At 44.5% G+C, this 27624-nt stretch overlaps 2 protein-coding genes across 3 annotated transcripts; both read left to right on the top strand.

The window, feature by feature from the left end:
- Positions 1–4182: 4182 nt before the first annotated feature.
- Positions 4183–10110, top strand: BAMBI (BMP and activin membrane bound inhibitor). 2 transcript variants are annotated; one of them, XM_030550276.1, is made up of 3 exons: positions 4183–4607; positions 7931–8206; positions 8687–10110. In XM_030550276.1, the coding sequence occupies exons 1-3, from the start codon at positions 4532–4534 to the stop codon at positions 9103–9105; spliced, it is 771 nt and encodes a 256-aa protein (XP_030406136.1). In that variant the 5' UTR covers positions 4183–4531; the 3' UTR covers positions 9106–10110. The 2 variants fall into 2 exon arrangements, with proteins under 2 accessions (XP_030406136.1, XP_030406135.1); XM_030550275.1 differs by having other exon boundaries at positions 4185–4607; positions 7931–8218; positions 8687–10109.
- An 11665-nt stretch (positions 10111–21775) lies between these two features.
- On the top strand, positions 21776–23011 carry LOC115644805 (paraneoplastic antigen Ma1 homolog). Its single transcript, XM_030549272.1, has one exon. The coding sequence runs from the start codon at positions 21776–21778 to the stop codon at positions 23009–23011; it is 1236 nt and encodes a 411-aa protein (XP_030405132.1).
- The last annotated feature ends 4613 nt before the right edge of the window (positions 23012–27624 follow it).

Here is a 27624-nt window from a genome sequence, read left to right as displayed (position 1 = left end):
GTGCTAGTAATCACAGTGGAGGAGGAAAAGCGGTAGTCATGAGTAAATCAAACGCCGTGCCTCCTGACACATCCCTCCATGGCTCAAACCAGAGTGGATCCCCTGGAGAATGAACTCCACAGGTTTCAAGGGAGCCAAGATTGGTGAGTAATACTTGCACCCTGCAAGTCCCTCCCAGCGGTGGCACTTCAAACATCTGTATAGCTTGAAAACAGAAGTTGACATATTTTATAGTAAATGTTAGATCACAACTCAAACATGACAGCTGTTGAGGAAATTTTGCCTCTTAAAATTGATTTCAAACACATTGCCCTCTAGACAAGATATTAGAGTCTATGCATGTTCAGTTTGACAGAACATTTGTAATATTCAGAAATAGTCTCTCATATTACTTTAACACAACAATGCAACTTAATGAACACAAACCAACTCCAGAGCATACGTGCCACACACGACAGCGAAGCCTGCTAAATACACTTGTCATCAGTCTGAGAACATAGAGGAAATGCTGAGCTAGAAGATTATAAATTGCTTTGGCAAATTGAGATTTTCCTATGTGTGCAAATAAAAGGCACCAGTAGCACATTGCTTCGGTTGTAATTCCATTAGTGGATGATGTGGCATCGTGAACCTTGGCGTGTTGTAATTTCTAAACAGAAACAAACATTAGAAAATTACTTTGCGGTACATCTTAAATATGTGCTGCAAAACTAAAGGTTGTGGTACAACTCATTACACATATGTAAATCACAACAGAGTTTCAATAAAACCATTATAATACTTGATAGCATCAACACTAATTAGTTCTAGATTCAGTTTGTCCCCTCCTGCTAAAGTAAATTTGAGTGAGCTCAGTCTATTTCATATTTCCTCCTTTCTCTTTCAGGGGAGGCCTGACTCTGTGGCACATGGTATTATATCCTGAATTTAAAACATATTTAAGGACTTACAGATCATTTCAAATTTAGAGTTCAGAAGTAATTTTTGCCATTAGCTTATTATTCACATATCATCCAGTATATTTGCATGAGCTGTAAAACCAAATATTTAGAGCAGTTTGCCAATAAATGGGGAACAAAACAGTCAGTGTTCAAATACTGTAGAAATCAAGGGTTATACAATGTAAGGACAATAGAAAATAAAATTAGTAAAGATATTTCAACAGTGAGGCAGCCTTCAGAACAATGTGTGAAGGAAAATTATCCAAACTCAATGTATGCTATAGTATTTCTTTACAGAAAAGCTGTGACCTCATGGTTGAAGGTAACTTCTTATTTTAACTTCCTTTTCTAGCATCTGTGTAAAAATTTAGCTGGCAAAATTAAAAGGAAAACTGAGTTAACTGCAGCTATATTTGCTGACCACACTAGCCAGGGCCTGCTGCTGCTCTTATTGAAATCACATGAAACATGGCAACTGTCATACCAGATCAGAAAGACAAGGTGGATGAGATAATATTTTATTGGGCCAACTTTTGTTGGTGAGAGAGACAAGCTTTTGAGCTTTCAAAGAACTCTCCTTCAGGACCTGAGCTCTCCGTAAGCTCAGAAGCTTCTCTCTCTTACCAACAGAAGCTGGTCCAAGAAAAGGTATTATTTCAACTTAGCGTGACCAGATGTCCCGATTTTATAGGGACAAGCCTGATTTTGGGTCCTTTTCTTATATAGGCTCCTATTACCCCCCACTCCCATCCCGATTTTTTACATTTGCTGTCTGGTCACCCTACTTCACCTCCTTGTCTCTCTACTATCCTGGGACCAACATGGCTACAGCAACACTGCATATCAGATCAGAATAGTAGTCCACCTAGACCAGCATCCTATTGGACAGTGGCCAGCACTAGACACTTCAGAGAAAAGTGCAAGAAATCTCAGTGGACAGTTATGAAATAACCAGTCTCTGGGGAAAGTTTCTTCCTATTACCTGTCAGTAGCAAAATTCTGACTTAAACGGAAATAAGATTTGTTTCTTAGTCATGAGGGACATGAAGCACAAACATAGGTTTCTCACTTGCCTTTTAAAAAGCTTGATGCAATGACATTTCTCGTATCCACATTGTCACAGAATTTATGCATTCTAGAGGAAGTGCCAGAGGAGGAAAGGAATTTGTTAAAAGGTGAGTTAAAATTGTTTCAGTGCTGAATTCTCCTCTGCAGCCTGGTTAGCATGGGCATTCAACACAGAAACTGGAGTTTAAACCATTTGGTTTTAATTTTGTATTTTGCCATTAAGCAAACAGATTTGTTAATTATTCATTGAATATGGCTTTCTGTTTATAAAGCAAAGAGGGTAGTCCATGGTAGTGTCTGAATAGCAAGTGTGACTGGCACAACCTTTTACAAACACTGCTGGCCAGGCTTGGCGGTTTTGGTTTGAAACTGGAGTTTTCCTTCTCCTTCTGCCATTGTAGAGGAGTCCCACCTGCCTTCAGAAGCATAGGAAGGGGAAGTGACCTGCCCAACTAAAGCAGCAGGTCAGTGGCAAAGCCAGCTATGGAAAGGCTTCTTGAGTCCCAGCTCTGTACCCGCTCCACTGTACCACCCTGCCAGCCCTGACTACCCTTATCCTCTTTACATTAAACATGCTATGCAGCTCTCTCCTTATCTGTCCTTGATTTTGCCTGAAAACTCCCCTCCTTCATCTTTAGACCATCTTGTTGGAAACACTGGAATTTAAAGGGGACAAATGTTTGAGTTCTAGAACGAACATCCTAGAGAGATGCAACTAATGCTAGTGGATCATAAATATACTGTAATACTTGCAATCATCTGAATTACCTACGGTACAGTTCTGGAAGGTCCCTCTTTTTGGAACTATTGGAATGAAATGTAAGGCAATGTCTATTAATTCACTTATTCAATTTTCACAATTGTTCTTACCAAGGTTCTCTTTTCTGTGCTCCTGAATAATCCCTCTCTGTCTTAGCTCCTGCACACTCCTTAATCACGCATGCAAATAAGCTGGGTGATTTCTCCCGAGTTTACGGTGTTCTGTTCAAAAGATCCATAGTACCACGTTGGCATATGGCACCTAAACATTAAATGTGGCGCCTGTATCTCTCTGACGGAAGTATTATAATTGCATAAAATATTTACAGTATTAAATGTGTAAATCAATATATGCAGTTAAAGTCTCCCAGATGTATCTACTGTATAGAGTTTTTTGATTCTATAACATTTCAAACTTTTCCAGGGGTGTATGGGAATCCCGAATAGCAAAGCTGCTTTGTCTGAACTCAGCAAAGCCGCACCCACCAATGTACTAATAAATGAATTAGCAGCTCACTAAGGAGATCACTTCGGGACTGATATTGATCAGGCCGAGCCTGTGTGTTTGCCTGGGATTGTTTGGAGGATAATTGAGCGTCAGTCTCTGTCTGTGTCGTCTCACTGGCGCCTGGTGCTTTTGGATTTGCTAATTTTCGCTAAGTGTCTTTTGCCGACTACTCCCACTACATCTAGCCCAACAAGCAGCCCGGCTCCTTGCAGCCAACCGTCTGTCTGCCGGGGCTGTATTGATCAAGAAAAAATAAATACATAACAGATGAAAACGATACGCTCCTGTCCAACCCCGGAGGGCTGCTTTGCTGCATCTGTTATGCTCAGCCCTGGCTCTGCCGATTGCTTCTGGCTCTCCGCAGCCGTCCCGTATTGGCGTTTCCTGTAATGATCTTTCCCCCGTGAACGGCTCTGTCCTCAGGGCACATACCTCCTCGGGCGAGGCAGGGCTTGGTTTGGGCAAGCGTCCCCGGGCCGTTTGGTTCTTATGAGTCAGCTGATCGGGGCCCTGAGCACCAAGGTGGGGCGGGCGTGACTTTAACGTGTCGGATTGGAAACACTTCGAGGGGCGCCCCAAGTTTCCCCGCGGGACTGGTGTGAATGCGCGGTGGGGGGAGGAGCACCGTGCTCCAGGGAGACGGGTCTGTCCTGCCGGGACACCCGAGCGCGACGCAGCGCCCTAGGCATGAATTGCGGCTCCCCCAGGGCCCATTTGCTGGCGGGAGGGGGGCGGGGCGGCCGCAGGTTCCCAGCTCCCAGCCAGTCCCTGGCGCAGCCCGGCCCGGCTCTGTGAGTGGCAGAGGAGCGGAGCCTATGAGAGCGGCGCTGGGCGCACGGTGGGAGGAGCGAGGGGCGGGCGTCGGGGCAGGCTAGGTCGGCGCCGCGCTATTTACAGCGTTGGGCTCGCTCGCTGCTTGCCTGTGTCAGAGCCGGACTTGGTGGCTGCTGGAGCGGTGAGCTCGGCCCGGTGCGTGTCTGGCTCGCAGGAGGCGGGGACGCCCTGGCCGGGCAGAGCTGCGGGCGCTCCCCGCTTCCACATGTGGCGGTAGCTGTGGCTGGAGAGCGGCCCCGGGAGCGTGTGATCAGCTGGGCTGCTTCGCCGGGGGAGCTGTGCGGCGCCGCCTCCCGAGGCTGGCGGGGCGCGGGCAGCCGGAGTCTGTGCGCTGCCCGCTCCGGGCACTTGAGTGCGGCGCCGCGAGCCCTGGAGGGACGTTCGAGCAGCCGGCCGGGGAGGGTCCAGGCGGGGCGGTTAAATGGATCGTCATTCCAGCTACAGCTTCATCTGGCTGCAACTGGAGCTGTGCGCCATGGCCATCCTGCTGACCAGAGGTGAGGGGCCGGGGGCTGCGCTGGGATTAGCGGGGACCGAGCGGGGGCCAAGGGGGTGCGGGGAGCGGTTGGGGCGGCAATAGCCCGGGGTGCAGGAGGGGTGAAAATAGAAGGGGTTGCTGGGGATGGCTGAGTTGCGGGGCCTGGAAAGTGCGGGCATGCCACGGGCTAGGGGATAGCTCTGAAGCCCCTAGTGCCAGGCGGCGCAGCCTGCACCCGAGAAGCTCTCCTCGCCGAGCCCCGCACTGCCTCCTTGGAGGCTTCCTCTGCCAGGCTGCCCTGGGAGCTCCATGCAGAGGGCTCCAAGCTGGCTTTGAAGCCCATTGCCAAGCCTTTGTTAGCGTGTAATTTTCCTTCGCTCCTGAGCCTCGCAGGCTAGGACAAGCTCCTCTTCTTGGAAGTAGCAGTGCTTGGGGTTTTTTTCCTTCCCCTCTCCCTGTCTCCCCCCACCTCGCTGCTAGAGCCTTGTCCCGGTTCATTGATGTAAGTCAGACCTTAAGGGCAAGCGGTTGTCAAAATGTTTTTGTTAGTCTGCTTTTAATGAACTTCTGAACGCTCCCAGCCATGGAGTCGGGCTATCTTAGAGACACACTGCCCCTTTTGGAGCCCTGGCGTGGTTTTACTGTAGGGCGGATAGTCTCGCCTCCCTCAAATGTTTATAATAATAATGCAAAAAAACCCCAAGGAAAGTACATCAGAGGGAACTAATTCCGACCCCACACCCTCTTCTCTAATCCTTTTAAAACTAGTAGTTTTAAATTAGATTAGAGGTGTGTTTAACTTCCTGTTGCAAATGCTACATTCCTGTAAATAGGTATGAAGTTTAAACACACTTTAGAGTAAATTAACACTGTCTCCATACAGTTCAGCGACTGCTTGGTTGGTCTCTTTTTTCAAGGGGGAAAGGTCATCTTTTGGGCTCCCTATAATTGCCAAGATTCACGGAGGAGGTTAAAGGATAAGCTAGCACAGTGATGATGTGCTACCATATTGATTTATTTTGGAAGTAAGGGTGTAATTAACCCTAAATAACAGCCCATGCAGAGAGAAGCCTTCTGGCCCCATCAAAGGCAGGCAGAACAGGGAGTGACTGAGTGATGTGAAGTCACAGATACGAAACTATGTGCCTGATAATGATATAATTAGGGGATCATAGACTTCTGGCTGCTGCTGACTTCAAAAGCTTTAAGAGAAGCCTGCAGTCTCTCCTGTAGCCATCTTGACTAAAAGCAGACATTTTTCTTTAATAGCTATATACAGTAACAAGAAAGAGGAGGGAACAGAAGGGCATTGTTCAGTTTCAAAATACCAAATACCCTTTCTGGCCTTTTGCATAGCACAGGAAGAAACTTTATGAATTGACAGAAATACAGTTTTAATACAGTAATAAAGTCCATTCTGTTCTACCAAAAATGTGGCTTTAATTAAAATGGAGTTGTAATAACCCGATGACTAGCCTGTCAGATTTTGTTTATAAGACTGTCTTAGGTCAGTAAAATGTAGAATTTTAAACAGGGTCATATAAACAGTTAAAAGAAGTATGCTTATTGTTTCATTTTCTTCCCCATGCTGAGGATAGAGTAGTGAAAGGACAGTCAACTTGGTTCATTTTGTATCTTTTTATTAACTTACTTGAACTGAATAGTAGTGGTCATAGACCCTTTTTGCAGGGAAAAAGGTAGCAAGCTTAATGACTGTACATAAGAAAGCAGAGAAGCTGTTCCCCAATTTATTGGAAGGGTGACTTATGAAACCAAGGAAAGTTGGGCTCCTTGGCCTAAAGGCACAAGGGCTAATGCAGACTGGGGGGAGAGATGCTCTGTCATTTGGCTTCTATTAAGCAGAGTTTTTAAAGAGCAGCAGGGATTTCAGGGCCCAGAGCCTCTGCAGCAGCATTACCAGCAGAGCTGAGCCTGGATGGGCTGAAGCCTGGAAGTTAATTTGAGTCCTTTCCTGGTCATATATTTTTTTAAGCTTAAGAAGTGGAGAGGGGATAGTTTAAAGGCAATTATGCACAGGTTTATTTTCAGGGTATATGTTTCTAATGCAAGAAGGCTGATAATTCAGCTCACTTACTGCCTCTGTGGTAGGAAGTACACCAACTAACTGAATTGGAAGTCTGTTTAAGTAAATCCCCACTTGTAATGATGGCTCCAGAATCTGCCTTCCTCTAATTCTCTGAACTGATGGCATATTGAAATAGGTTTGAGTTATGACTTGCCTAGAAAGAATACATTTTCCCTACTGTTCAAGATGTGTATAATCATAATGGTGGTTTGGAGAGCACAAAATGAAGTTTTATTAAGAACTTTTTATCGCTTCCCTTCAGAAATTTTTGAGGTTTCCTGAGATTGTTTTTATACAACTGGTAGAAAATTTGCAGTCTAAACGTTTCCCCTTTTTTGACCACATGTTAGATTGCCTGCAAAAACTAGGGGTTATGGGGGAGGAGGTTTCAGCTTTGCAGTAATGCACCCCTTCTTAAGATTTTCCATTTGAGTGGAAAGAAATTGACTTTGGCAAACTATTAATTGTAAACTGCGCAGTTCCTGTTTTATAAAACTGACTTTAAAAAGCCCCGTTGCATAAAAAGCTCTTAATAGACAAAGTTCCTTTTCTGAAGAGATCACGCATAGCTGCCCAATTTCACATAGTAAAACTTCCTGAGTTGGAATTTCTAGATTCTAATGATTCTAGCTGATAACTTTATAAGGTGTTTAGCTAAAGCTCTTAAACCTTGACATAGCCCTGAGAGATAGCAAACAGTTCTGCTATTCCAATTATATTTAAATGTGGCAAAATAAAAAAACACTTAGAATGATCAACCATCAACAATAATTTAAATTCTAAAACACTGCAGCTTTTTTGGGCGGGGGGGGGCTGTGACCCTTTAATAAGGATTGGTTTGATCATATTAGAATACTAACTTTTAGGAAGTAATAAATACCTCGCTGGTATGCAGGATGTGGTTATGTATGTCTTCTCTAACAGTATGACACCCCCCCCCCAAACCCTAATCTTAATGAGAAGTTTGAAGTGCACATTTCAGTTAGTCCTGCTTTAATCAAGTATATTGTAGTAGTAGTAAATATTGGTATTTGTGCCAGTGCCCGAAGGCCCCCATTGGGATTAGGGCCCCAGGGTGGTAGGCACTATTCGAAGACTGAAAACAACAAGGTCTACTCTGCAGGGTTTACAATCTAGTGACCAAAACTTTGTACTGTTGAGTTTGTTCATTTTGTAATTGCCCACTGTTAATTTGTGAGGTAGCAAGTGAGTTTCTGTACTAACTAGGAATAAATACTCTTTTTTTTTTTTTTTAGGTGAAATTAGATGCTACTGTGATGCTGCGCACTGTGTTGCAACTGGCTATATGTGCAAATCTGAGCTTAATGCCTGCTTCTCCAGACTGCTTGACCCTCAGAACACGAATTCCCCACTTACTCATGGCTGCTTGGACTCTATTGCAAACACAGCTGACATCTGCCAAGCTAAACAGGCACAAAACCACTCTGGCACCATCATGCCCACATTGGAATGCTGTCATGAAGATATGTGCAATTATAGAGGACTGCATGATGTTATCTCTCCTCCTAAGGGTGAGACCTCAGGTAGAGAAAGCAGTTTCAACTAAATGTCTTCTCTGATCTATAGGCTTGTGACAGCCAAGACCTTGTATGTCTGCTATTGATTTTGTTAATGTAATTAGAGATACCAGAGGGAGAGAACCATGTGGAGGGTTGCAGAGATGTATCTCTTAAAAGCTACTCAGCTTTTATGTCCGCATTAGCACTAGATCTCTGCCTGTCCTGCCTGCTTCTCAACATTTCTAAGAGACAATTATACAGTGGTACTCCTTCACATTAGATCAACTGCCAATGTAATAAAAATATATTCTCAACTTGTTTTAGAAATGGTTCAGATAAATCTGTAGAGATACTATTTGTAGATACTTTCCAGTGTGAAGTTAAATTATTAGCAGCAGCTCTTAATGTGTGGTTTAAGGAATTGTTAAATTTGAAACAATTGTTTAACTGAGACTGAAATAATCTTGGCATCTCTGTTTTAACTTTTTGCAGGACAGGGGAGCAGATACCAGCATGACAACAGCAGAAATCTCATCACTAAGGTTCAGGAGTTGACCTCTTCAAAAGAATTGTGGTTCAGAGCCGCTGTAATTGCAGTTCCCATAGCTGGTGGGCTGATCTTAGTGCTTCTTATCATGCTAGCTTTGCGAATGCTCAGGAGTGAAAACAAAAGACTGCAAGATCAACGACAGCAAATGCTCTCCCGTTTGCACTACAGTTTTCATGGACATCATTCAAAGAAAGGACAGGTGGCAAAGTTAGACTTGGAATGCATGGTGCCAGTAACTGGACATGAGAACTGCTGCATGAGCTGTGATAAAATGAGACAGACAGAACTCAGCAATGATAAAATTCTTTCATTAGTCCACTGGGGAATGTACAGTGGGCATGGAAAGCTGGAATTTGTATGACCAACTTTTCTAAATCTGAGCTAAACTTAATAGGAAAACTCTCAAAGGCCTTTGGGTTCTGCTGGACAGGAGCACTTTATCTTAAGCAAACTTTCATTAATCATCTTTTTGAGAAACAAAGAACCTCTGCAAACAGAATCTTGGATATTTCCTCTGAAGGATTCCAAAAGTTGTCTTATTTGCACAGAGTAAAATACACTCAATGTATTGTTTGCTTTAAAGTTATGAAAGCAAAAATTAGAAGTTGTACACACTGTCACCAGGGTTATCTGAGCTGTAGGGAGCTGAGAAATGAGCTAAATAATAAACTGTATGAAAGCTCCTATGTTTCCTGACTTATTGTAAAGAATCTTTAAATATATATATTTTGTCTGAAACTTCCTTGTGATTTTTTTTTGTAGAAGACAATTTGGTTTTTCTTTTAGAAAGCTATTGTGAGGTGACATTAGCATTCAGAATAGAATTGCACTAAATCTTAATGTGTCCTCCTGTAAAGTCCATCCTCCTACAGAGTGGCAGAAGTGACTTTTTGTTCATCCTGAAAGAGGATCTCTCTCTCTCTCTCTCTCTCTCTCTGAATATCTCATAGTGGTGAGGCCATATTTTCCCTTGGCAATAGAATAAACTGACTGACTGTTCAAAGAGTAGATTTTTTTTCCTCCTGCCCCAACTTAGTTTTCCTTGTTGCAGCTAAGGCTTATTACTTTGTTCTCTTCTTGACTAACTGTCCCTCTTCCTCTTTTTATTTATTGTATTTAATTTACATAAATATATTGCATTCATCTACCTACACAGGTGGCAAGTAAATCTTGTGTCTTGGCTCAGTATAGCCAGTCCTCTCAACCTTTCCTTACAGTTCTTAACTTTGTGTTTTGGTGTTTTTTAAACAACTTAAACTTTCTCCTCAGAACCAGCTCCACTTAATTTAGTATTCCCCTATGTCATATGTGACTTCAGTTCATCAACAAGCAGAGTGGAGTAGAAAAGCCACATTGATCTTTCTAAATGTGATGCTCCTATTAAAACATCCAAACATAACATCTGCCTCATCTTTTGTGTGTTAAACTGGCGAATCAAAAGCGTGTTCATGATAAGCCTCAGGTCCTTCGCTGGTATTTCTGCCTAGAGAGATTTCTTCCCATTCTATATTTGTGCATTTGGTTTTTGTTCCTCCTTCAAAAACATTAGTTGGCCTTATTTAATATCACTTAATAGATTCAGGGGTTAGTTGTTAAAGACCCTGGAGCAATTGAGAGGCCCTAGAATATTTATTCTACTGTTCGCTGTAATTAAAGTGGACTTTCTGGAAAAGCAGGTACTGTGACCTTGGGTAAAACAAAACCCAGAATAGGGTTCTCATAAGTGGGATCTCTGTAAGTAATGACCAATATGAACTGAACTACCTGAAAAAGCTGGCTAAAGCATAGTGTTTACCTAGCACTTTACGTGATCAAATCGCTATTAAAGATTGACTAATCCTCATAACCCTTTTGAAGCAGGTAAGTATTATCCCCTTCGTACATTTAGGAAACTGAAGAGGAGACATGGAGTGACTTGCCCAAGGTCAAAACAATGAGTCAATGGCGTAGCTGAATGTAGAGTCAGAATGCCCAGGGTCCTTCACTGTGAATAGTCCTCCAGCCCATGCTGCTACCTTTACAGTGGACTCAGTCCTTAGGAGATATGTTTAAGGGGCTGTTTAATGGTAATATAGATGTTGTGGGACCCTCCCACCTGGTACAGTCCTAGAAGTCTTCCTCAAGCCTGAGCCCAAGTCAGCTGTCATGGGCCAGCTATGGGTTTTTAACTGCAGTGTAGTCATACCAAATCTGTGTTTGCCCTTAATTACACTATTTTTTTTTAATTGGAGTCCATATGACTGTAGGTATAGCTGAGGTAAGGATCTGACTGTCTTCCCTTTCACCTAATCTTCAAAAATGTTCTCAGGTCTTCTATTGCTTTAAGTTTGTATTAAATGCTTGTCTAGGGTTGGTCACTGTTCAAGCAAATGTATTCCATAGCTGGGGATGATGGGTGTATTTTTATGTATAGGGGAACCACTACGGAACTGAAATTTAGTCAGCATAAATCTAGTCCAAAGACAAATGTGGGATTAAACCAGGTTCAGGGACTGGTGTTTAAACCTTGCCAGGGTTCCCTTTCTCAGCACCTTGCATAGTCATTTCAAGCATCTTGTGATCTGAACCATTTGTTGCTGCTGCTTTGAATACCTAAGGACTGACTTATACCTGCCATTTGTAGGCAAATGAGGCTGGGATGCTCTACTGTTTTTTTTTTTCCCCTTGTAATGGAGATGCTGCTTTCACAGCTGTGAGGGGAACAGGAGTGCTTACCTTGCCCTGCAGTCACTTTGAGCAGTTTGAACCCCGAGGCTTGCTGGGGGTAGGCCTACAAGGTAGGAGCTTGCTTTCTGGCTTAGGCAGAAGGACAAAGGCTAGATCTGATTGCACTGAAAATAGCAGTGCAGGAGCGGGTAGCAGGTGTGGGAGTTTGGACTAGAGGTCTGACTGTAGTTAGGTTGGGAGCTTACCCCAGTGATGCTACTGTTTGAGCATGCTCCCAGCTGCATTGCAGATATGTCTTATTACTTCTGCCCACTACAATGCACAAGCAGCTCTCTGTTTCAGTTCTCTGGTTAGCATCTGATAGACAGGGATGTGCTCCTGCATTTCTAAACTGTTCTAAGATTCTGTCCTGTTCATGTAATTTAACTTGGGTTTGGTCACTGCATAGTTCACAAGTGTCAAGACTAAACATCTCTCTCCCCACCATTTTCCCTACTCAATCTATTCACAGTGAAACAACGTCTCTTTACTCTTTTGGCCACATATATTAGCTCTGGTTAGGTAAACCCTAACTGTGAAGTCAAATTAACTCTGCTCTCTTCTGACACTAATTAGCAGTGCTACACTAGTGATTGGCCTGGTCCAATATTTTTAAGGTGTTTTTGTTGAAAACTGGAGGGAATCAAAGATCCTGAAGAAACCAGGAACAAGCAGTGCCTATTTCCATGTGTTAGCTGATATACAGGACTTGATTCCTCCTTTTTCTTAGTCTGTGTAAACTGCCAGGGGTAAACAGCTGCAAGACCACCCCCATGTGAGATCTGGCATAACGGATTCCAGAACATTGAGCGAGACTCCAAATGTCACAGGTGAAACACAGCAAAATCCTAAAGTCTTCTCTCACCTGTTGGGGAAGCTGCACCAAGAATAACAATGCTAGGCCTCCTGGGGCAGATAGACAACTCAGGTGGCTGCCAGAATTGTGCCCACATCATGCTTCCAATCCTGGCTGGCTAGTCTAGTGGTTCTCAACCAGAGGTGTATGTACCCCTGGGGGTACATCAACTCATCTAGATATTTGCCTAGTTTTACAATAGGCTACATAAAAAGCACTTGCAAAGTCAGTACAATCTAAAATTTCATACAGACAATTGTTTATACTGCTCTCTGCTGTACATTGAAATATAAGTATATTCCTGTTATATGATGATATGGTAAAATGAGAATGTCAGCAATTGTTCTGTAACCATGTACTGTGCCACTTGGATTATGTCTGATTTTTGTAATTTTTTTAATGAGGGGAAACTTGGTACAGAAGACAAATCAGACTTTTGAAATGGGTAGAGCAGTCTGGAATGCACTGGGCTGGTCCATACTAGTGCTCCCACCTTTGCTACCCTGGTGGAGCTCTGGTGGTGATAAATTTACAAAAACTGCCTCTGCAGAGAGAGAGTCTGAGACTTAAAATTGGGTGCAGAGAATTGAGCCTCCCATCATAACCTGACAACATGATAGGCCTGTATTCAGCATTTGCTAACTGAGGCAAGTGTTGTTTATATTGAATAGGCATTTCTGCTGTGCTTATTGTACCTGCACACCTCCAAACTATGAATGAAATATGTTTTCCTACAGCCTTATTTGTATTACCAAAATGCTAGGTCCTATATGAACAGAAAAAGAGACCACTCTGCCCCAAAAAGCATATAATCTAATCATGATGGGAAATGTATCAGGGCCAAAAAGTGGAACCCTCTTGAGTTAGGATGGTAGCTGGGAAGCAGATATTTTTAAGCCGCCTGGGCTTTAATGTTTTGCTATGAAGGTTAAATTTTCATTGCAGAACAGTGCTAAATCTCACCTTTTTCTCTGAGATCACTTTAAGCTCTGGAGTGATTAACTGCACCCCCCTTTATTCTAACTACAAAATCCCTCAAAGTGGAATAAACGAGATCAAATGTCTGAGATGTAAATGAGCTTCCCCTCTACTTCCCTCTCTTCCATGAGTTCTTCCTCAAAAGGATAAGGGTTGTAGCTTTTCACATGCCTCTGCCAGTCTCAGCCTCCTGAGCAGTCAGGTTTGTATGTCTCTTCTTAGCTCCTACTGAACTGATTCTATTAAAAACCCTTCACTCCAGAGGGGGTTTGACCTTTTTCAGAGATACCAAATGTCTGGTTTGGAAATCACAGCCCTCTCTTCAAAAGAGCCTGTAAATCTGGTTTCAATATTGGGTGATTACAGGCTGAGCAGAGAGCTTGAAAGGAACCAGCCACTTCTAGCAGCAAAGTGCTGAGGATGGGCAGCCAGCTCTGGGTGTGTCTCTGGGGTCTGATTCTGCTCCTACTTTCTCCAGTGCACAGTTGGAGTAAAGCCACTAAAGTCAATAGATGTACCCCAGATTAATACTAGTGTAACTGAGATCAGACTCTGGGTCCCAGTGCCGTTCCAGGAGGGCCTCTCTTTCTGTGTCATGACCCAAGTCTTTGGGAATCGAGTATTTGTTATTGCATGATGTGCTCTTGTACAATCCAGAGTAACTCTATAGAAATAGATGGTGTCCCAGACTGCATGTGCACAAACACAGGCAAGGGGAAGGTGCGTACAGAACTTTGATTACTTGGTAACACATGCATCTCCATCTTCCTTTGCAGTAGCTGTAGCTGTTAAAATAACAGGGAATATGTAAGTAAAATGTAATACCTAGTTCTGTGTGTAAGCTAGGAAGATCAAAGTCCAAATCTGCCCAGGGTGTTCCACAACATTTAAATAAAGGCAAAATTTGACCCTCTGGCTTAAGGGAGGAAAAAAAGATAATCTCCTGAGTAACAACGATCTGTTGTTAAGAAACAAAAACAAAAACCCAACAACAAAACCTTAGTAGTAAAAGACAGGAAAAGAAAAGCACAAAAATGTGTCTAAGTAAGCAGACCTATTCTCATTACATTTTACAAGATGATTTCCCAATTCCCATCGATGTACATGGTTTTTGTTCCAGTGTCTGCTCCCAGTGTAGAAGTGATGCTGTTTGCACCTTGGGTTTAGGATTTAGCCAGTGAATGGTATTTTGGATCAATCACTTTATTATATTTCCATAAAAAAACAAAGTTGACAAAAGGTGGGACCAGAGCAAGGTTAACTTGCTGGGCAGTCTGATGTCTCCAGTAATATGAATTCAGGCCCTCTCGAAACAAACAAACAAACAAACAATGTCCTTTTCTGTGTTTCACCTCTGACCTTTGTCTGCAGCCTTTATAATCCCAGTAGGCGAATCCTAAAGTAAAGCAAACCTCAATCAAGAGGGGAGCCACACTGCCTACAAATTAATGAAGCTTTGCAACAGTTGCCTTGTCCAACCAACCTTGAGAAGATGATTCATTCTTCAACTACACTTTGGCTGAATTTTCCAAAGCTATTATTTTTGGTGCCCAATTTGAGATCTCCTAGAGGAGCATGATTTTCGGAAAACGCTGAACACTCATCCTCAGAAATCTACACTCCTTAATGACGCTCCAGATTTGGCTCTCAAAATCACTAAAAAGAACGAGGAGCACTTGTGGCACCTTAGTCTCTAAGGTGCCACAAATACTCTTCGTTCTTTTTGCTGATACAGATGAACATGGCTTCCATTCAAAATCACTAGTTGCTTTTGTAAATTTAAGCCCTTATCAACACTGGTTCCAAATTGCCATCTAAAAAACAAAACAGCCCCCCCCACCCCTTTTTCTCTTTTTCTGTATGATTCTTACACCACAGTTTACAATGTCCAACTCAGATTACACTGGGTCAGATCATGCCATCAATTTTTAGGCAGCCCTCTCCACTGAGTTCAAAGGGAAAGAGAAACAATAGCTTATAGCTTACTCTTTCCTGCCTACAGGTAAGAAAGAAGTAAACAATCTTGATAGTGCCTTTTATTTGAATAAGATCAGGTATGAATTTAAGGTTGGGATTTATAAAAACCACAAAACTCAGCAAATTTAAAATAATTTTGTCTCTTATTGGGCTACCATGCAATCTGATATAAGATAGTAAGATTGAATAATTCTTTCCACTTGTCCGTCAATTACATTTAATAAATACTGACTCCAAACAGTATTTTAAATGAATACGGTCTTTAGCAATAGCCTGAATCACACATATTAGATTAAATAGTTTTCTGTGATGGTTTTCGAATAAACAAGATGGGGAATGGTGCCTGTCTTTTTCAAAATTACTCTTCCATTTTTAAAACTAAAGCAATCAAAGCATTTTAAAAGCTGCTTCATTAAGGCACATCCAGCTTTTATCATTGACAAAGAATAGGGATTCCCCCAGGCACCATTAGCGGTGTAATCACAGTTTGGATAACTAATGTGTTCACAGTGTTTGTTAGTCTCTTAGTGTTAGTTTGGGGGATTGTTTCACGTTAACAGCCTGCAGATTGCAGAAGTAAATTCCCTTCCTGTCACTTGGAAGGAAAATATTTGTGCAGTAAATCTCTTCATGGAACCTGGTTGTGATGTGACAGCAGCCAGGGATAAACAATAAAGTTAAGTAGGCTCAGCCATCTTGTTTAACAATGGGTGGTGGGGTGGTTTGTATGCAAATAGCGACTTGTATTGAAAAGGTTGCTTTGAAATGCTCAATTTGTTTAGTGCTGGCTGTGAAGTCCTCCTCTTTCATCAGTGGCAGAAGATTTATTAACTCATTTTTCATGGCTATCAACAATGAATTAGCTTCAGCAGGGTCCCTAGGATTTTTATTAACTGAAGTCGATCACAAGCAGAGTGTTATATGCTGTTTCTGTGGCTTAATCCACCCTGACCCTGACCCCACAGATGTTTAAGCATGTGCATAACTTTACTCTCACACATGGTCCCAAGAGTAAAGTTTTGTAATTGAAGTCAATGGAACTATTCTTGCACTTAATATTAAGCACCAGCTTACTGGCTTTACTGGCTCAGGGCCCGAGGGACTATATGTGTGTGAGTCAACTTAAAAACGTGCTGGAGTGTTTGCAGTACTGGGGCAAGGGCATTAGACAATGTTTGTGTGTTAATTCTGTGAAACCAACAGCCACTGACGTTAGCTAGGAGTGAAAGGAAGATTGACTATATTCATAGGACCACTTTTAGGATTTTCCATGGCCAAATCTATTTAACATCCAAAAATTAAAATAATGTGTCCAGGAAAACTACACCTATACCTCTCCATGTAGCCTCCTCTGTCACTGAGCCCAAATCCAAGGCTATGGCTTTAAAAGTGACTGGTATAGTGCATTACCACTTGCCTTTCCCCCAGACAAAATGAGGATGCTTTTCACAGAAGGAGGGTGTTAAAGGAGTGAGTGTGAATAGGATAAAATGGAAATGTTTGAAGGGAAGAAAATATTATAGCAATCTCTTGGCTGAGCAGGATTCCTCTGCATTGCTCCCCATTGAAGAAAAGTTCAATTACCTGCAGCCTTTTATTATATCACACACAGAAAACTGCTAACAATTAGTAAAATTGCTCAGTTCAGTGCTCAAAAATTAGGAAATGCCAGAATTAAGGTTACCTGTGCGAAGAGTGATTTCAATTTTGTGATTCTTTTTTCTGTGGCTTGGTTCTCTTCATCTATCTTTTTCTTTTTGGCACGGCTATACTAGAGAGTTACAGCACGGATGCAGCTGCACCACTCTAAGCTCTCTAACATAGCTGCTCTAAGCCAATGGGAGAGAGCTCTCCTGTCGGCTTAACTACTCCAGCCCCCACCAGCAGCAGAAGCTATAGTGGTGGGAAAAGTTCTTGTGTCGGTGCTTGTATCTATGTAAGTTATGTTAGGGTGGTGATTTATTCACCCTCCTGAGTGACATAAGTTATGCTGGTATAAGCTGTAGTGTAGACATAGCTTTAGGTTCTCACTTTTTTCAATGTTAATTTTGTTAAATTAACATTTATTGCAATAGGAGGAAAGGGTGTTTTAAGTTTTAAAAAAACCTTTCTTCTTGTAACTGATGTGCCCTGTTTCTAGGCAGCTATGTCTTGGGTAAGGCAGAGTTAAGGGTGGTGCGGTAATAACTTTTGTTTGGAGGATGTATGAATTGCAGAGTTTTAGGAATTGTTATCTCAATTACTTTATCAACTCCATACTAATGCTTATGTTTTATTAATGGTTACATTCTTGAAATATTGCCAGAGCACCAGCTTACTCTGAGGAAAGCCTGCTTGCCATTAAGTTGAACTTAAGTTTATAATCTATTCCTTTCTATCAAACCACACTACATCTTACATCAAGCAATGCGCCTTTCCTCCTGCTGGAGCAATGAAGTCCCGGTTTTCTTAGCTGCTTAAGGTGAGGGCTCAGTTGCTGGGAGGAGAACTCTTCCAATCTCTTCCTCACTGCACCTGGCTATGAAGAGTGAAACAAAAATGCGTCTAGTGATATTTGGTAGCTTCCAGGGACTCTCATCCTTGGGAGGCATTTTGTAGCAGGCACCATACAGTAGTTTATAACTGGAACACAGAGATGCACTTCCAGCAACCAAGGTAATCCACTCTTTGCTGCTATAAGGTAGATGTTTATTTTCTATTTATATAAGGAGGTTTAGGTGGAGTGTTATGTTAACAGTTATCAGAAAAAAATTCAGCTCAGCCTTCAGTCTGAATCCCTGTATAGACCTAAAATTCTTAGGAACTAGTGCATCCCTAGAAAACTTCCTCCTCACACATGGTCTGCATTAGAAATCAGAGTCCTCCAGTTAGTGTCTTCACAGGCAGACTCTAATGACCTAGTGATTTTTCAATGCATGTTTTAAATATTCAACAGCATTTTCTGTTTTAAAATGACACTCAGTGAACATGACATAACTGAAATTAACCCATGTTCACTGAACAATTGTAATATGTTTTCAAGATAATGGATCAGTTCAGAGACAGAAGACTCCTCATCTACTAATTAATATTTGATCTGCATGACTAATAGGAGAATTTTAAATAGAATTGGATAGGCAATGAAATACAGAGGGAACTATTCATCAGCAAATGGGATAGCTGAGCCACCTGATATTTGGGCAAGTGTGGATCTAAGCTTCAAATACCTTAACTTGAGACCTTCATAATTATACCCTGTGGTTTGCACTTTATCCCAGTTTCACTTAACAGAACCCCTCCGCCCAAAATAGAGAAACGGAACATAGTGAGCAGAAGCAAAGATGCATGAGTCCATTTGGGCAGGACAAGTAAATGGGTCCAACCATAGGTCCCCATCTTTACACATAGTATCCCATTGATTTCCCTTCTGATGGAATCACCAATGTTAATGATGTGCTCCCAGGAGTAAGGGTTGCAGGGTGGGACCTGGAGACAGCACAGAATTTTCAACAATAACCACATGAAGTTCTTTCTGAATAGCAGCAATGGGACAATTGGAGCATTATTCATCAGGACGTGCTAGTGCTGTTCTTCCACAGGAAGTCAATGGGAGTTTTGCCTTAGTAGAGATGACAGGATCAGACCCAAAAAGGAGTTCAGTGTCCATTAAATTAAAAAAAAAAACAAAAACAACAACTGAAATAGTAGTAGTACTAACTAAATAATTGATTAATCTACATGTGATTATAAAGTGATTATGCATAAAAATGATCATAGTAGTATCCCAAGCATCAGGGTGCTGTACAAAATAAAGTAGAGAAATACACACAATATCACAAGTGAAATAATTCTCAGATGACTCACCTTCCACATCTAAATGTACAGTAGCCACACAATGGATCAAGACATTGTTTCCATGTCAGACTAGATGGGTGTGATGGGAAATAGTTAGGTTAGAGGACGATTACTGTGAGAACTTCAGGAAAAGTACAGCATTTGGTTCAAAACCACAATCCAATTGATATCTCTTCTATTATTATTAATTTATTAATACTTTCATTACGATAGTGTCTACATACCCCAACTCAGATTTGGCCCCTATTTTGCTAGGAGCTATACATATGCATTTGAAGAGACAGCCTCCACTTCAAAGAGCTTTCTAAATAGACAATGCAGGGAAAGGGTGGGAGGGGAAATAGAGTCACAGAGAGGTAAAGTGACCACTGATCATAGGCAAATCACCTGTAACCAAACTAGATAACTCACAGTCAACCTGTGGAACTCTTTTCTAGAGAATGTTGTGAAGTCCAAGACTATAACAGGGTTCAAAAAAGAACTAGCTAAATTAATGGAGGATAGGTCCATCAATGGCTATTAGCCAGGATGTGCAGGGATGGTTTCCCTAGCCTCTGTTTGCCAGAACTGGGAATGGGCAACAAAATGGATCATCTGATGATTGCCTGTTCTGTTCATTCCCTGTGAAGCACCTGGCATTGGCCCCTGTCAGAAGACAGGATACTGGGCTAGATGGACCTTTGGTCTGACCCAGTAGGGCCATTCTTATGTTCTTATGTAACCCAGCCCTGTTTGTTGTGAACATATGATCGGTGAGGTTTGAATAGCAAGTTAGAGTTCAAGGATCTCCATATTGAACATTTACTAATACCAGCACTCAGTTACAATGTAGGGATTTGCTTACTGTGCCTTCCATAAAAACCACTTTGCATCTGGGGCAGGTGTTGTAGAGAATTCCTGTGCTCTGACTGCCTGAGACCATTCCAGGGCTGTACAGAAATGTTTATCTTATCTATAGGAACCACATACATTCCATTGCCATTCAGATAACAGGGTTACACACAGAAACTTCCTGTGTGATTTTGGGCCTCTCTGTACTTCAGTTCCCTGTTTGTTAAAGGAGGATAAAAGCACTTCCCTCTCTCTGTTCCGAGGTTTAAACACAGGAAAGACTGAGGCACTTAGATATTACAGTACTGGGTGCCATATAAATGCCTAAGATAGATAGTTACTGGTCAGACCCACGGATAGTCTAGAATTTGGTAGGAAGACTCTGCTGAGTTTGGTTTACATGCTGTACGTATGTAAGCAGTGTCAGGATAAGCTCTACACTGACATCTGGTGGAAAAAATTTCAGAGAGTATATTTGCATAGGCACGCCTACCCTATCCCAGACTGCTGAACGGTGGGACTGCTTGGTGACAAATGACTCACCCTCAGTTGGGTGGTACTTGCTAGACAAGGGACATGGGTTCCAAAACCCAGAGAATTGAGAGAGGCTGGGGACAGGTATCTGTGCTTGGTGGTGCAGTCTCCTTGTGGAGCCAGAAGCAACAGTTGCACCCCCTCCTCTTTCCACTGTGGAATATCAGAGTTGATTTTTTTAATTCCCTCAAGAATCTAGATACAGGTTACTGAGCTGAAATCACTTTGGCTAATGGTGCACTAGCACTGGGGCTCCCCTACTATGAGCTGGAATCACTAAAGAGCTGAAATTATTGCGCTGAGAGCACTGAGTACTGTGCTAACTAGTGGGGAGCCCAGAGCTATACTGTGGAACAGAGCTGCTGGTGGAGTGGAGCAGTTTGTGTGGACGGCTGGAGCGGATCACGGGACAACTGGTGGAGCAGAGCGGCTGGTAGAGCGGAGTAGCTGTGAGACGGGTGGAGCGGCCCACAGAGCGCACTGAGCCGAGCAGTTTGCAGGGACAACTGGAGCAGCCCACAGTACAGCTGGTGGAGCAGAGCAGCTGGTGGAGCGGAGCAGTTTGTAAGGACGGCTGGAGGAGCAGAGTGGAGCGGCCGGTAAAGCGGAGCAGTTCGTGGAGAAGGTGGGAGCAGAACCCACGGAGAGGCAGGGCAGTTGGCCCCGGACCACGTAAGGTGCCCCTTTCTATCCAGGCTGGGGGGGAGGGACCTCTGCAGATAAACTCTCGAACTTTGGGGGCTGCACTGACCCAGGACAGAGACTTTTGGGATTGTGGGACTTTTGGGACTGTGGGTGATTTGGGGGGTTGCTGGACTCAAGAGCCCAGGAAAGAGGACACAGCCCAATTTCCTGGGGTGGGTCTTTGCTCACGGTTGGGTCTATGAACTCTAGGTGAGGTGTTTTTCCCAATTTAGTGTTTGTTGTTTATCTCATGTATTAAACCTTTTCTGCTACACCGAGACTCTGTACTTGCGAGAGGGGAAGCATTGCCTCTTTGAGGCGCCTAGGGGTGTGTGTAAGATTTTCCCAAGTCACTGGGTGGGGGCTCGAGCTGGTTTGGCATTGGGTTATTGAAACAGAACCCCTGGATACTGGACCCGGCCCTTGTTGCTGCCAACTCAGAGGGGCAGAAGGGTTACATTTTGGGGGCTCGTCTGGGATATCCTAGGTCAGTACCCCTCGCAAGCACATTTTGAGTGATCCATTGAATTGGGAAAACCCCTAATTACCTTGTTGTTTTGATCTGTTGTATTGGGAAAAGATTAGAGTTTGTATAATGGCCCTACACTTGTTAGAGGATTGGTGCAAGGGGATGAATATTGACCCCAGGAACTGTCTTCTGATAACGGGGGTGCTGGAGGCAGTCGATGAGGGCTCAATAGAACCTATCTTAAGGTCATCCACTGAGTACCTGTGTAAGTGCAAAATGCGTGGGCGCATTTTTGTGAGAGAAGAGGGCGCTTTTGCTGGATTGTGTGAGCTGCCCTCGGCTGTGGACCCTCTACAGGTTCCAGGCACGATAGCAGTGGATGATGGTGAGTGGACGGTAATAACCACTGGGAGCCAGCCCTCACCAGCCCCTACTGCTGATGTAGAGTTTTTAAAGAAAATGTCAGACTTGTTGGGGAAAGAGGGAAAAACTTTGGCTGATATGCCAGGTCTGTTGGGCCTTAAGTCGAGAGCCTCACAACAGGAGACTGCTCCTTCACCTGATGAGTGGGTCAAGGCTTTGGGGCAAGCATTAGGGAAGGTCATGCCTCCTCACCCCGATTCAAGCCCCTATCGTAAACTGAGGTTGTTTTCTGGGGGTTCCACCCCAATACCTGGGGAGGAAGCATTTGAACCCTGGCTGGAGCACACCACAGAGATGCTGCAGGAGTGGGCGGTGCCTGAGGCTGAAAAGAGAAGGCGACTAGTAGAGTGTCTCAGGGGGCCAGCTCTAGATGTGATTCGCACCCTGAAGCTCGGTAACCCTGGGGTCAAGGTGAGAGACTGCCTAGAGGCCCTGGACCATGCCTTTGGGAGAACTGAGGGTTCAGAGGATGTTTATTGCAAATTCCTCAATGCCAGTCAACAAAAGGGAGAGAAGGTTTCTGCCTATGTCCAAAGATTGGAGAAATTATTACAGAGAGCCATCATGAGGGGAGCAGTAGCCGTTGAGCAAATGGACCGGACTAGATTGGCTCAGATTGTGAGAGGAATTCAATATCAGAACCCAATCCTTCTCCACCTTCGATTAAGGGAACGGCAAGATAATCCACCAAGTTACTCTCGCCTGATAAAAGAGGTCCGAGAAGAAGAAGAGAGGCAGGCAGCTGGCGAGGTTTGGGAGGTGCAGCAACACCAAACGACTGGCACAACATCCACACGGACACCCAAGGCACTAATGGTGAGTCCTCAAGAGGAACTTACTCAGCGAGTGCAGGCCTTGACACAGAAAGTGACTGAACTAGAGAGTACCCTCGATTCAGCAAAGACTTCAAGGTGCATGGAACCCTCTGCTACCATGGTCCGGAGGACTACGTTTAGAACATCTGCACCCCCTTGACAGCAAGGGAAAGGACAATCCTTCTTCTGCTACCGGTGTGGCCAGAGTGGGCACATTGCTGCAAGGTGTCAGAATGCAGAGAATCCCATGCTGGTATATCAAAAGCTGAGGACCACCTGGGGAAAGTCGGGAAACGGCCCCAGGGCCTGGGAAGGGAGCCGCCTAGGCCTGCAAGATGCGGAGGCTCCCCTGGAAGGAACCATGCAGCCGGAATCCCCCCAGGATTGATAGGACCCCGAGCGGAGGTCACTGTAAAGGTTGAAGGGACAGAATGTAGAGCAGTGCTTGACACTGGATCCCAGGTGACTATCATATTCCAGTCTTTCTACCAGCAGATGCTTGGGCATCTGCCTATATGGCCCCTGACAGGGCTTGGCCTATGTGGCCTCAGCATGGATGAATACCCTTATCAGGGCTATGTCATAGTACACCTGGAATTCCCAGAAGAGATTGCTGGGGTAAGACAGGAGGTGGACACTGCTGCTTTAATATGCCCTGACCCCAAAGGAGCCTCTGATGTGTCTGTGCTAATAGGGACCAATTCCAGCCTCTTTAGGATACTGGCCGATTACTGCAGACAGCAAGCAGGAGACCAATATCTGAATACCTTGGTGATACACACACACTGTGCCGAGGCTTACAGAAAAATTGAGGACACGAGAAAAGTGATGCCTGATTTGCCAGTAGGAGCACTGAGGTATGCGGGCCCGGTCCCTTTAGTGGTGCCTGCCATGTCAGAAAAGGAGGTGATTGTCAGGAGTACCTGCCTAAAAGGCAGTAAGGGAACATTAGCTGTGGTAGAGCAGCCAACCAAGGGAGGGCTCCCAGAAGGAGTGCTGGTTCTCAGTGGAGTCATAACCCTACCTGCTGAAGCCCAGGAGGAGGTGACAATACTGGTTGCTAATGAAACACGCCGTGATGTGTTTGTAAAACCAGGGCAGAAGACTGCAGACATTTTTGAGCCTGAAAGCGTTGTGAGACCCCAGTGTGAAGCTGAAGTTCCAATGATAGATCCTGCAAAGTTTGACTTTGGGGACTCACCGCTGTCTGAGGAGTGGAAGGATCGCCTGAGGAAGAAGCTTTGCGAGAGACCCAAGGTGTTCTCACTACATGAGTGGGACGTGGGATGTGCAAAGGGAGTGGAACACCATATCAGGCTACAAGATCCCTGACCCTTCAGGGAGAGGTCTAGGAGGATTGCCCTCTCTGAGATGGAAGACGTGCGCCATCATCTTCAAGAGCTGATCGCAAATGGTATCATCACAGAGTCACGAAGCCCCTATGCCTCACCCATTGTGGTCGTTCGTAAGAAGAGTGGAAAAATCCGGATGTGTATTGACTACCGCACCCTAAACAGGCGCACTACAGTTGATCAATACACCATGCCTCGAGTACAAGATGCCTTGGACTGTTTGCTGGGTAGTCAGTGGTTCTCTGTGTTGGATCTTCGGAGTGGATACTACCAGATCCCTCTGGGAGAAGAGGATAAGGAGAAGACAGCCTTCATCTGCCCGTTAGGGTTCTACCAGTTCGAACGCATGCCACAAGGGATTTCTGGGGCCCCTGCCACATTTCAACGACTTATGGAAAAAGTCGTGGGAGACATGAATTTACTGCAGGTGTTAGTTTACTTGGATGACCTGATTGTGTTTGGAAGAACCCTGGAGGAACATGAAGAAAGACTTCTTAAAGTGCTCGACAGGTTGGAGGCATACGGTTTGAAGCTTTCAATTGATAAATGCCAGTTCTGCCAAACCTCAGTGAAGTACGTAGGTCACATCGTGTCCCAAGAGGGTGTGAGTACTGACCCCGATAAAATAGAAGCACTCACTACCTGGCCACGTCCCATTAACTACAGAGAACTCAAGACGTTTCTTGGATTTAGTGGCTACTACCGCAGATTTGTGAAGAACTATGCTACGATTGTAAAACCTCTGAATGATCTTACCAGGGGATACCAGTCCAACAAGAACAAATCTAAGACCCAGAATAAGCGGAGGCCTCCAAAGCCGCCTTTGCAGAGACACTATGGCCCCTTCGAACCATTTGGGCCCCGGTGGGATGAAAGATGTGAGAGAGCTTTTCGGGAAATCATTACTCGCTTAACTCATGCTCCCATCCTAGTCTTTGCTGACCCAAGCAAACCGTTTATCCTGCATACTGATGCCAGTTTGGAGGGTCTGGGAGCAGTACTGTATCAGGAAGTGGAAGGCAAACGCAAACCAGTAGCCTTTGCCAGCCGAGGACTGTCTGACAGTGAAACTCGCTACCCCATCCACAGGCTGGAGTTCTTGGCCTTGAAATGGGCCATCACTGAGAAATTCCGAGACTACTTGTACGGTGCTCAGTTCCAGGTGTGGACAGACAACAACCCACTGACCTATGTGTTAACAAGTGCTAAATTGGATGCTACAGGCCAGAGATGGGTGGCCGCCTTGGCTAGCTATGAGTTCAGCATTCAATACCGATCAGGGAGGAGCAATGTAGATGCAGATGCCTTGTCCAGACGTCCGCAGGCACCTGACATTGCTGTGATACCCACAGATGGCGTGAGAGCTATCTGCAGTGTGAGTCGCCGAGAGCCGGAGGCCCCTGAGAGCCTTCATGGATGTGTTGCTGAAGCTTTGGGCCTACCCCCTGAATGCGTGCCTTCTGCTTCAGTGAACTATATTGCTTTGGACCAATCTCCCTTGCCCATGCTCAATGCAGCTGACTGGCAGGAAGCCCAGCTGCAAGATATTGACATTCGTCATACACTACTTGCCAAAAGAGAGGGTCAAGGCCCAGCTGCGGTTGTCCCACCTACCCCAGAGGGTAAACTACTATTGAGAGAATGGACCAAACTGAAACTGATTCAGGGAGTGCTACACCGCGTGACCACAGACCCTCTACAAAAGCAACGGAATCAACTAGTGCTGCCAAAAGCGTACAGAGCCCTGGCCATGAGGGCCCTGCATGATGACTTTGGACATTTAGGGATGGAGAGGACCCTGGAACTTATCCGCAGTAGGTTCTATTGGCCTCGGATGGCCGAAGATGTTCGCAGAAAATGTGACACCTGCGCTCGATGTGTTCAAAGGAAAACTCTGCCCACAAAGGCCGCATATCTGAAGAACATCACTAGCAACAAACCTCTGGAGCTGGTTTGCATTGATTTCTTGTCCTTAGAAGTAGACAAGAGGAACATTGGGAACATTCTAGTAGTGACCGACCATTATACGCGATATGCGCAGGCATACCCCACACGTGATCAGAAGGCCACTACCGTCGCTCGAGTACTGTGGGAAAAATATTTCTCAGTTTATGGATTCCTAGCCCGGATACACTCGGATCAGGGATGAGACTTTGAGAGTCACTTTCTGAAGGAGGTGCTGAGGATAGCAGGAATTAAAAAGTCAAGGACAACGCCTTATCACCCACAGGGTGACCCTCAGCCAGAAAGGTTCAACCGAACCCTGTTAGATATGTTAGGGACTTTACGGCCAGAGCAGAAGGCAACCTGGAGCCAACATGTCGCATTTCTAGTGCACGCCTACAACGCCACAAAGAACGACGCTACGGGAGTCACCCCATATCTCTTAATGTTTGGGCGAGAACCAAGATTACCCATAGACCTGTGCTTTGGTGTATCCGAGGATGGAGATAGCTATGAAACTCACCAGCAATATCTATCCCGTCTACGAGAAAAGCTGCGGGATGCTTATCACTTAGCTACATCTTCAGCTCAGAAGAATGCAGGCCGCAACAAACATCGATATGATGCTAGGGTACGTCTGCAAGAGCTACAGCCAGGGGACAGAGTCCTGCTGCGAAATTTGGGTATTGCTGGCAAACACAAGATAGCTGACAGGTGGAAGGCAATACCTTACCTAGTGATGGAAAAGCTAGAAGACCTGCCGGTCTACAAGATCAAACCTGAAGAGGGTACAGGGCAGACAAAGACCGTGCACAGAAACCTTTTGCTCCCTGTGGGGGAATTAGTAGGCAGCCCTTATGAGATTGGCCACAACCGGGCAACTGGGCAGAACGAAGGTGCAGTACCAAAGCCGCCTTCCAACATGGACAGCCAGCTCCCTGCAGCTAACCTACCCCTACTCAGCACATCTGAGAGTGAGTCTGAGGAGGAAGACACAACCATGGTGTATCCTGGGATGAAGACAAGATTTCAGTCTCGATCCACTGAATCAGAAGAGAGCACCTCCTCTTCCGCCCTAAACCCTAGGGCAGAAGTATTTAGGCCCATTCCTGACATCCCTGAGCCAGTGGTGGGTCCCCCGTGTAATGACTTACACAGGCTATTGGACAGTGGTGACATACAGATGGAGGATGTCCAGAGCACCTGCGACCCTCCACTGTTAGAGCTAGAAATGCAGGGGCCTATGCCAGTGTCCGAGGGTAACTCACAGGAAACCTCCCCATCCGTCACTCAAGAGGATGTCCCCCCTACCATAGCAACAGAGATTCTCAATAGGCGAGACAAGGTAATAAGACCAGTGAAACGGTTAACTTACGATGCACCTGGGGTGATTAGTGAGGAGCCCATACATTTAGCGCACAGATTCGTGAAAGCTAAAGTGGGCTATCTAATGCCTTTTGGAGGGGACCAATAAGTT

The sequence above is a fragment of the Gopherus evgoodei genome, chromosome 2 (genome assembly GCF_007399415.2).
Source record: "Gopherus evgoodei ecotype Sinaloan lineage chromosome 2, rGopEvg1_v1.p, whole genome shotgun sequence".
NCBI lineage: Eukaryota > Metazoa > Chordata > Testudines > Testudinidae > Gopherus > Gopherus evgoodei.
This window is presented reverse-complemented; position numbering and strand designations above follow the sequence as displayed.